Source organism: Telmatherina bonti (assembly GCF_933228915.1).
Source record: "Telmatherina bonti genome assembly, chromosome: 20".
In the NCBI taxonomy this organism is placed as follows: Eukaryota; Metazoa; Chordata; class Actinopteri; order Atheriniformes; family Telmatherinidae; genus Telmatherina; species Telmatherina bonti.
The window spans coordinates 16768009-16779273 of NC_136618.1; the positions used below are offsets into that span (position 1 = coordinate 16768009).

Consider the following 11265-nt stretch of genomic DNA (forward strand, 5'->3'; position numbering starts at 1 on the left):
ACAGCAATAAACAGTAGAACCTTACAATAAATCATTTAAGTTGTAACTTGAGTTTAAAATCTGCAATATTCTGGACTATTTTAACTGGGGGGAAATATTTGTTCATTAATCTGATATTAATCTTCAGGTTTATAAGCGCATCCCCATGGTTGGAAGTCAGACACTCCGAATGGACAGTGGTAGTTGCTCCGGGGCTGTGGTGGATGACAGCCCATCTTCCAGTCCAAGCTCCAGTCCCAGTCCAGACGCTCGTCACCGCGAGCTACACCGGGCCAGGGTGCTCCAAACCGGCGCGCTCGGCGGCAGAGGACGCCCGGCAGCAGCTAACGCAGCGCGGGAAAGGAGCCGCGTGCAAACCCTGAGAAATGCTTTCCTGGAACTCCAAAGGACTTTACCTTCAGTGCCGCCGGATACCAAGCTGTCCAAACTCGACGTGTTGATACTGGCCACCACCTATATTGCCCATTTGACTAGAACACTACAAGAGGAAGGCACTGAGGAGGGAGAGAGCACAAAACAAACAGAGGCGTTACACTCATTGAAAGGTGAAGGCTACCTGCACCCAGTAAAGGTCTGTAATAATAATAACAATAATAATACTAATTTTATTTTTATTATTATTATTATTATTAATAATAATAATAATAATAATAATAATGTTTAGACATGGGTTATTTTTGTTGTCAGCTGTTAATTATTTATGGTGAATGTTTACACTGATTCTGTATGAAATTTCTTGCTGCGTAAAAGGAAAGAATAAAACATTTCTATAGTTTATGTTGATGCATTAAATTTTCAAAGCGTTAGTTGTCTTTTTAGGCTTTTTAAGAAATTAAATTAATGCATTTAAAATATTTTTGCAGAAATGGCCAATGCGATCCAGGTTGTACGTCGGAGCAAGTGGACAGTTCCTGAACAATCTCTCAGAATCAGAGAACCAAGGCCCATCGTCGTCCACCTCCCAGTAACACACTTACTGCTGGCTGTATGAAGCCATGCCATGCCATGTCTGCATGACTACATGCTTTAATTCAGGAGCATAATATGCCTTATGATTGCAGAACACTTCCCAAATCTGATTGTAGCTAAGACCAAACCAATAAGACATTGTAAATTAATATATTATCGGAATTCTATTGTCTGAATTTTACAAGCATGCATTATGTTTCGGTGTTGTTATTTTGTCTTATCCTGTTTGCATTGTGCAGTTCCACACATGTCCCAGGTATGATGTTTGCAGAAATTCCGTGGGGTAACGAGCCCGTCATGCTTGAGCGTGCACTTTGACTTGAGACATTTGCACTAAATGCATGTGTGAATAACTTAACATCTGTCATGTGAAGTGGTCTGTCAGAGAGTCGACAATGGAGGCTCTTCATCTCATGTTCCTTCTTTTTACATGCATGGTTGTAAATGTGTTTGTGAATAAATTACTTGACAGTGAAAAAAGAGACACGTCTCCAATGGTTTTTAACCAAAATGTATTAAAGATTTTCTTTTTCAGGGACTCAGAGAAAATAAATTAATATGCATAACAAATTATTATTATTATTGTTGTTGTTTTTGTTGTTATATGTTTTTATTTTGTTACAGTAAAATATTAAAATAATAGAAAATGATAAAATTACATAAAAGCAAACAAATGTTTTGTATATCATACGAGGGTTATGATTTCCCTAAACTTATATATAAAAAAAAAGAAGATAGAAGTTGAACTAGATAAAAAAATGCTGCAATAGAAACAAAATTAAAGTTTGTAGTAGTGGTTCTTTGATTTAGTATTTAGTTTGTTGATTGGAACAGTGGTATTTTAAGGTGTATTCACATAGCCTTTATTAAAGACAAATGCATTTGACTGCATTTTATATTAAGATTAAAATAGGAATGTTTAGCAGTGAACTGAAAATTTACAAAACCAGAATTTTATACATACATACATACACACACACACACACACACACACATATATATATATATATATATATATATATATATATATATATATATATATATATATATATATGTGTGTGTGTGTGTGTGTATGTACTGAAATTAAATTTTTCTTAGGTATTTTTGTGTTGTGTCACGGAGAAACTGCAGTAATTAATGTTTTTTGTAGTTTAAATATGACGAGGGCGGTGTATCAGAAATGGAGCAGATGTGTTGCAGTGCGCAGCTCTGGTGCGCATAGAAGAGGTGACGGACCGGAAACTCTTCCTCTTTGCTTCAAGACAGCCATGGAGAGCAGACAAACCACGTCTTGCAGCTCACTGTCTACTTTGCGAGTCGCTGCATGGGTAAGCAGTTTTCAAATTGCTACATGCTTTTTTTTCCCCAAATAGCTTAAAATGCAGCAACGTGGCACCTGTTTCTCCCTCATTAAGTTAAATTTTGTGATACTTTGTTAGCAGAGCGAGTTAGCATCTTTGCCACGTGGGCTACATGAGTGAAGCTAACAGTTTTCACAATTCTATGGTACAACAATGTCAAAATACTAAACGTGAAAGGACTTTATTTGGTTTTGTTTTTTCCTACCAGATTAAAAAGGCATGTCGATAGGACACTGCGGCTTAATAAATTAACCCTGTCAGGATTTCCAGTCCTCTCAGCCGACGTGGTTTAAAGTGAACGTGCTGTTTTTACCAATTTATTATTTATTCGGTGAAAACTTTAAGCCAATTTACCACAAGTCGATCTGAAAATGTATATATGGGCGGGAAAAGCAGTGTTTTTAAATGTAGGAAAATGGTAACTTTCCCCAGTTCACTTGCTGTCATGTGGTCGTCTATGCAGGTCTTATCCCTGAAGTATAGCAATAAATCATTAGTTGAGACAGTTGAAAAGAGGAAAAACTGTCATTCAGATTCTTGTAGCGTTGTCCATATCTGGATTTGACCAGGGGTCAAGAGAAGAGCTCCAGGTCAGAGAATTGCCCCTCTCCCATAATTTGACCCGAGAAAGCCACCATGGTCCCTACAGAGGGACGTAAGGTCATGGCAGAGGTTGTGACCTGCTGTTGAACCTGTCCCCAGACCTACAACGTTAGTCACACTCCCAAGCTGTGTTAAACTATACCCTTTGACCTTCAAGTGATCAGTCATCTGTCCTTGCTATATTGGCTATTCATTCAGTACATTTAATTCATCCAAGCAAGAAATCAATAGCATATCACTCCTGAGACTAATTAGGTGTAAAATGTAGAAAACCTGGAGTGACACACACACACATTGATCTTGGGGGAATTGGAGGGGTCATTTCTGTTCTAATAGAAGAGAAATTTTAGTGTTATCTATGTGTGCTCTCATTCATTCTCTTTATTTCAGATGCCATGCCACCTCTGAAAATTGAAGATGACCAGTGTTGTCTTTCTTGATCAGAAATGTGAGTCTAGCGGTACTTAAGTTTTTGTTTAATCCAAGTTCTGTTGCTGGAATTGTGATGAGTTCACTTTTTGCCGTTTACCCATCAGACAATAAGATGGTGACGATGTGACTAACTGAAATGCCAGCATTACACCAAGCGCAACGTCCAATATACAATCTGATTTTATATTGTAACGTTTCAGTGTTCATGTGAAAAAAAAGTTAACCGGTGTCCTTTATTCTTTTTTTAATCTAATTTAGCCCAAGCTGCTGTCTCAAAGATGGTCTAAAATTGTGATCCTTTATCTCAAAAGTCCTGAAAAGGTGAGCTATTTCAGTGCTGCTTTTTGTGCCGTTGCGTGTATACTGTTGGGAAAACACATTCACTTTACGTAGGTCACCTAGTGGTGAGACAAAGTGACCTACGTAAATAAGACCAAATGCAGTGCATTTACATTTTGCTTTGCCAAAACTAAATGTTTGAGAGAAATTTGGCAAGTATTGAGATTATTCCCAGCATTGGTTTTTAAAGTTGAACTTTACCAGAAAGCTGACTTGTTTTTTAGGGCCTGTTTTGAGCAGTAGCAGTGTATGCAGCTGGAATAGTGATGAGTTCACTTTTTGCCGTTTACCCATCAGACAACATTGTGGTGAAATGTGACTACTGAATTACCTGCTGCAGTCTTCATTTTGAATAAATTTGCTCTGCTACAGTCATCCTGATGATTTTACTTTAAAATCTTACAAAAGATTCAAAACATTGAATTTGATCTTTTTCCTGCTACATTTTAATGTTACTGATAAAAATCACAGTAGCTATAAAAATCACTTTTTTTACAGGAAGGCTGAAGCAGCTGTTTTTCATCCACATCTGTGATTAATCTTATCCCCGGTGAGTAAAGATTGTAGTTACTTTATGTACTCAGTATTTAAAATTCAACTGACTTTGCTCATGTCTTAGCTTTTTTCCCCTGAAGTTATGAGTTCACCTTTTTGCCGTTTACCCATCAGACCAGAATGGGTTGCTGAAAATGTCACTACTTGAACTGAAATTTTGTATACATGTCCATAAAAATTTCCACTATGTACAGATAATTTAAAAAAATTTTTTTTTAATACTGTACATATTAGTAAGGTTATGGTGCCAGCTGAGCATGAGCCAGGGTTAAAAGTTAATGCCCCCAGATCATGTTAGTTTACACTACAGCTGCTGACATTAAGCATAGGTTTAATCTCTCTACATGTGTCAATGCAAATGTCAACATGGAAACTGTAACATTATTTTTCTGTAATAAAGATTTCTTCCCCCAATGTTTTGAATGTCTTTGTGTTTGCACTTGTATATTACCAATACCAGAACGTGATTTGGTCTTGATCCATTGCATTTCTGAGAAACACGTAAAAACACAACTACACAAAAACTTAAATTTACATATTTTAGTATGACATTAAAATTTTCCCTGCCTTAAAGTCCACATATAGCTAATTTACTTTTTTGTCTGACATCAGTGATCTACAATGTCTCTGTGGAATTGTCAAAGTACAATGATAAACATATGATAAACAACCAAAGTGTCAAATAGCAATGATCTGCCAGTTTTACTTTTACCTTTTGTTTTTGTTTTAGAGGTCTTACTCCTCTGTAATGTACGAATCTGCTCCAGGTGCATAGGTATAGATGAAACGTAAGATATTCTGGTGGAGCTCATCCAGGGCGTTGTCTCTCCTTTGCAAACCATCCATGTCTCCCACATGACGAGGAAAAACTGCATCGGGAGGAATGATGAGAGCAGATGCCCCTGTGGGAAAAGACCAGTATCCCTTGAAAACAATGCAAAACTGACTGTTTGCTTAAATAATGTATGGTAGTTAAAAAAAAAAAAAATATATATATATATATATATATATATATACATACACACACCCAAGGGGTAACAAAAAGTAAAAATTGCACTATTTAGTCCATGAATTTTATATTAATAAAGCATCCTAAGGAGTGATTCAAGAAGAGCTGTGACTTGTATAGAAGCTGAATCGAAGCAATATAGAAAACTTCCCATGCTTGAGAATGACTGAATTTTCACAAAGTAGCACAGCAATCACTGCGTCTTCCTCCAGTACTTGAGTTCTGAGAGACAATCTGCAGTGGGCCTCTGCCAAGGAGATCCTGTAACACAATGCCAATAAAAGCTACAGTGAACCAGTCTGTATGACTGCCTGCATGAAAGGTGACACTTTTCTAACCACTGTAGAAGTGTAAAAGTGAATAAATTGAGGTTGAAATGGATGAATCAAAGCTGGATTAGGTTGTGTAAATATTTTAGACTTGGAGCTTAATCTTATGTGTCTCATCCTGCAATCTTATTGAAAACTGATTTGTTTTCATAGCTTTAATTCCACATAAAAATGTCACCACTGTGGAAGAGATTTGTAAACAGTTGTCATAGTTCAGTGAAAAATGACCAGGTTTTAAGTTAGCTTGCCATCTAGTGGATGGCACTGACATCACAACTGATACAGAACCATATCAACATGCAGTACAGGTTTGCAATGCAGGAAGTGAGGACAACAAATTACAATGACAGTGACTGAATAAAGTTCAAAGCAACATTGCTTACAGTAATGTTATAGATGCCACTGAGATGTTGGAACCCTGTCTTTGTGTTCGAGCTCGACGGCTTGCCATGTAGTAACCATGGATTAATGTTTCTGCTGCTGGACTTAGCTCCACTTCCAAACCTCTGGCGTGGGCTACCAGCTGTGTGATGGGATAATGAAGATCATTAGAGAGCTTATTTAGAAATATTAAAAAGGGAAAAAAACTAATGACCTATTAATAGTTTTTTTTTGTAAACCTCCTGATAATCTTGAGTAGAAAACTCCTTGCAAGACGGGTTCTGGCATTTTCCAGGTTGTACTGCCTGCTGGAGTGTGTGGACAGTCTGTGCAAGCAGAGCCTGCTCTCCTGTCCTGTCTTTACATTCAAACACAAGGCCGAAGGGTTCTGTAAGCTGAACTGGTACAGGACCCATTTCCTGCACGTCAAAAGCATATGGTGCAGTTTTTAAATCACCTAATAGTCCTCTTGTAAATTAGAAATTAAATAATTTGGCTCAGATTAACTCTATACTACATTATTGACTGATTAGTTTATTGTCTACATCTTCCCTACATTATAATTAAACAATACATTGATTATTCTTTGAAGATACACCTTGAACCAATATTGTTCAGGCAGCAAAACTGAATTATTTCTTTTATTTTTGTTTCATCTCGACTTCATACAAACAATTGAGCTGTATAAAGGTATTTTTCCATATTGGATGATAAGATTAAGGTTAACATATATTTCTCATTAAAATTCCAATTTGCTTTTGGGATTTATGGTAAATGTTAAATGAACACGACGCTGTAATTGGACTCACTGCAGTTCCCAGTACAGCAGAGTCAGCCCTTGTAGAGCGAAGAGAGGAATCTGTAAGGGCCCAGAAGCTGCACTGCACTGGAAGAGAAAGCTGCTGGTCAGCATCCTCCCCATACTTCTTCCCTGGGATGAACACAGATATTGTGCGGCTCTCCAGAACTAAGAGGAATTTTAAAAAAATAAATAACTGAAAGACACAATCTTTATTGAACAGCAGACAGAAATCTTTTCTTAACTAATATGTTACCATACCTGACTGAATGTACTCCAACTTGTCCTTTCTGTAAGAGCTGAGATCCCCCAACATGCAAATGCCTCCAGTGGCAAGCAGGGCAGAACCAGCATGAATGTTCGCAGTACCTGCTCCATGTTCATCTCGGGACAGAGAGGCAAACATCTCCCCTGAGGCTTGATGCCTGATCCCACGACATGTCAAATTCAAGCTGTATGCCAGTAGTCTAGCACAAAGAGGTAAGGAGAGTGATTAAAATTAAGTTTTATATCCAGCAGATCTGATTTAGATACATCAACTTGTAATTTAAATCACTTAACATTACTTTACCTGTCAACTATTAGAGTGTCAGTAGTGACAACAAGCAGATCTAAGTTGTGAAATGAATCATTTGCATCTGTTTTAGTCTGCACTAAACTGAGCAGCAAACCCAGCTTTAGTGAGTTGTACAAGCCTGGAGGAGTGACATCTGACCCAAAGAAGTGAGCTAAGATGGCAGAAATTCTCCAAGGAGAAGAGGCCATGCCATTCAAAAACTCAAGGAATCTGGCATTGACTTTCTGGCAGCCTGCAGATATGGTTGTGAAATATGCTTAATGTTAAAATCTGCAAACACCTCAGTCAAATCAATAAGAAATAAGAACTTTTTTCTGTTATCTGCCTGCAGATTATATATTATTCAACAGGATTTAATGTGAGATCATTTAGTCTTACGCTTTGGCTCCCATGGTTGGACATTGTTTGCCTCTACACTCCAGGTAATGCTAGGCCACTGATGCACATGCGCAGGAATGCCCAACACCCTGTAGAGTCGACCGATTATCATCGAGTTACACAGCTCATCTGTGTGAGTAGGGAAATAAAACAACATTCACAGAGGTTGTTCCCTGCTGTCTGGTGATTATTGAAGAAACATGTATGCCACTAACAACCTCTGCCAAAAGAAACAGAGTGAACCATTAAGAACAAAGATTCCACTGTGTGCGAACTGCACAGCCAGCTAATGAGTGTTCCTTGCACTTATTACCATATATGTTTAGTAAGGGGAACTGCTGTATTGGGTTCCTCCACAGGACTGGGTCAACAGAATATGTTAATCCCAGTCCAAAGATTTGCAGAACTCTCAGGAGTGCTCATAGGATAATGTTATTAGAGGGGACAGAAACACTTAATATCCTACTAGGAGGCACTACACACAGCTGCCTGCACAAAAATCTATTTATTTGAACTTTCTTGAACTACATTTGTGTTGCAAAGTGAGTCTCATTTGGAAAACCACAGAAAATTAATGGCTGTCTTCAGTTCATGTGACTAAACATAAGCTATTCTAAACACTATTCAGAGCGAGGAGTAGAGTGGATGGGAATCTGGTTTTACAAACAGAATGTAACTTAGGACATTTTTACCTAAGAAGAAAAGTTCAAGTGCTTCACAGAACAGGGTCAGCTGCACAACTACCTGTATATTGTCCAATATCAATACAGTTTAACATCTAAATGAAGTTGTCACACAGAAAAAAAAACAAACTTTCTATGATGACAGGATTTGTTGCTAAAGAACAAACTCTGTAATGTGGTAACAATGTCCATTTCACAAAGAAAGATAAACTGATTATGTGCTCTTTATTTAAACGTTTTATAGAAACATATTAATTCCATGTGTTATGCAGCTGCTATTTGAATTACGATGCCAAGGTACAAAAAGTCCTACTTGCAGGAGCTTGCAGAAGTGAACTTTGTTTGGCAAAATCCTTTCTTATTATTTTGATTAGATCTCTGATGTGAACATTTAATATTGCATTTAATATTTTTTTAATATTGCGTAGAATAGTTTGCTTTATGCTTTTATTAATCTGGATCATATCTTGATGATCCAGATTAATATGTTACCCATATCTTTAAACAAACTCTTTTTTCTTATTTAAATAGCAAGTAATTGATATTTCATAATACTTCAAGTATTATAACAATGATATATTCTATTATTATATTCTAATGATTATTATTATTATTATTAGTATTATTATTATTATTATTATTAACTATATTGGATGCTCAACAGTTGGGCTTTTATACTCACCTCTTAGGAAAAGGGTGACAGACTGGTATCTAACTGGGTTTTGTTGATGGTCTCTTAGAACATCCAGTGCGCCAACATGGATCAGCTCCACCAGCTGTTTGTCTGTTTACCAAAACAACATTCATATTCATTCAGAACTAAACAATACACTAATATTCCTGCACACAGAGTCACTAACCACCCAGAACTCTGAACTTCACATCCTCTTTCAGTTGAGAGTTGCAGATCATACAGCTGAAGTTGTTTCTCACAGTAGCTGACTCTGTGGCACCAGGTGTATGGACTCGGATGTGATGGAAACCTAAAGCCAGCAAATGTACAAAAAAAATTTAATTAACTGTGAATCCAACCTAATATTACTTGTATGAAGATTGCCAAAAAGTGGTCTGTGAACACAAATAGTCTTTTTAGCAATGATATATCAATACAACCAAATATTTATTGAGAATTAAACCTGTAGAGCAGGAGCATTCATCATCAGTGCAGAGGAACCTTGCTGCTTGGGTGTATTTTGTGACCCTTGTCACCGCAATGACTAAGCCCTCCATGGCGACAGGCCTCATAGGGCCACACATGCGTGGAAAACAACAAAGATCCATCGTATACTCAGGGAATGGAGGCATGTGCGTAAAGTTCAGAGATACATTCACCTCAAAATAAAAACAGACAGAATGTTTATGTGAGAGTTTGTCTAACACAGGCATCTTGACTGTAGTACAACTATTTGGGGTCATGTACTTTGACTCATTAAAGGTGGAGTATGTAAGATTTTCAATATTTTCAAAATAAATTAACTAATAAAATGACTACAATCATAATTAGATAGTTTTTTTTTTAGACATATAGGTTCCAGTCTGTCCATATTTGATGCGTTATTAAATTACAAGTTTAATTAATGACAAAAAGCTCTTTTTTCTTTTTTTTTACTGGTAGGCAAACATTTAAGAAGGGTCTTTGTCATTAATTAAACTTGTAATTTAATAACGCATGAAATATGGACAGACTGGAACCTACATGTTAAAAAAAAAAAAAACTAATTATGATTGCAGTTATTTTTTTAGTTAATTTATTTTGAAAATATTGAAAATCTTACATACTCCACCTTTAAGGAATACCTAAACACATAAAGAACGGGGTCCTGCCTTTGTACAAGCTGGTACACCGTCATGGTGCAGAGACCATTACTGAAACAGCTCTCATTAGTCTTGTTTAATATTCTTATAGATGATGATCTGTAAACATAATGTAACCAAGAACCAGATTATTGAGACGATAAATTCTTACCTGGCTTTCCGTGTGTATTTTATCAGTTAGTGAAAGTGTCTTTATGACCAGGAAGCAAACCTTAACGTGGAAACAAGGACATGTGAAGCTAAGAATAATTTAGCTACACAACATTTTAGCCAGTGTCAGTTAGCTTACAACGATCACTTACTGACTGGAACAGACATGTAGCTCTGAGCGGGTCATGGAGAACGCAGTGACCCAACAAAGGATCCACTTCTATTATATCAGAAGGATTAACACTTACACGGAACCTGTAGATGGCTTCTGACGACTGTAGATCTGGAAGTGTGGAGAAATTGTTAGCCAGTTCCACATACCAGCTGAGGTGTAGTTCAGATGTTTATGCGGTCAGGAGAGGCCACATGTAACTACATAGAGTACCGTTCAGAGGCTTGCAGTCGTCCGCAAGTTTCGTAAGACCACCACTTCTATCTAAATACACCAAAACCAATTCTTTCAATGATAAATGATCAGCCATGTTTCACTAGAAGATATGAATAGCTGAAATTAGCTATAATACCATGACTGCTGAAATACGTATGCCTTGCCGCGCAAATTTTCTAAAATGTTGTCATGACAACCGCGGGGACGTGGTAACCATACAGTCTATGGCGGTAACAGAGTGGGGTGATCCTGCATCTTGAGTTTGAGTCTCCTGGCTGTGGAGCATGATGTTTTGTCCTGCTGTAATCATCTGAGTTGGGGAGCACAGTCTTAATGTATAGCATGAATGTTTTTCCGCGGATAAATTTGAATGTGGCTTTATTAATGCATCCTTCACAAAGACACACCTGCCTGCGTCCATGTTTGGCAGTCAGAGGCAGCCTGTGGTTCTTAAGTGATGAGTTTGCAACCATCCCTTTCAGTTCAAAGTTGTTTTT

General features: G+C 37.3%; 2 protein-coding genes and 1 long non-coding RNA gene across 3 annotated transcripts; 2 read left to right on the top strand and 1 right to left on the bottom strand.

The window, feature by feature from the left end:
* Nucleotides 1-131: 131 nt before the first annotated feature.
* Nucleotides 132-968, top strand: tcf24 (transcription factor 24; the record flags this gene model as incomplete). Its single annotated transcript, XM_079259635.1, has 2 exons — nucleotides 132-571; nucleotides 864-968. The coding sequence occupies exons 1-2, from the start codon at nucleotides 146-148 to the stop codon at nucleotides 966-968; spliced, it is 531 nt and encodes a 176-aa protein (XP_079115761.1). The 5' UTR covers nucleotides 132-145.
* Nucleotides 969-2228: 1260 nt separating this feature from the next.
* Nucleotides 2229-4665, top strand: LOC306771018. The gene is made up of 4 exons (XR_013771753.1): nucleotides 2229-2297; nucleotides 3324-3381; nucleotides 3624-3686; nucleotides 4203-4665. It is a non-coding gene; the product is annotated as an uncharacterized lncRNA (long non-coding RNA).
* Nucleotides 4666-4994: 329 nt separating this feature from the next.
* On the bottom strand, nucleotides 4995-10862 carry mcmdc2 (minichromosome maintenance domain containing 2; the record flags this gene model as incomplete). Its single annotated transcript, XM_079260072.1, has 14 exons — nucleotides 4995-5161; nucleotides 5420-5529; nucleotides 5981-6120; nucleotides 6218-6397; nucleotides 6788-6945; nucleotides 7039-7244; nucleotides 7349-7586; nucleotides 7733-7861; nucleotides 9098-9199; nucleotides 9276-9398; nucleotides 9552-9747; nucleotides 10382-10441; nucleotides 10533-10663; nucleotides 10766-10862. The coding sequence occupies 14 exons, from the start codon at nucleotides 10860-10862 to the stop codon at nucleotides 4995-4997; spliced, it is 2037 nt and encodes a 678-aa protein (XP_079116198.1).
* Between the last annotated feature and the right edge of the window lie 403 nt (nucleotides 10863-11265).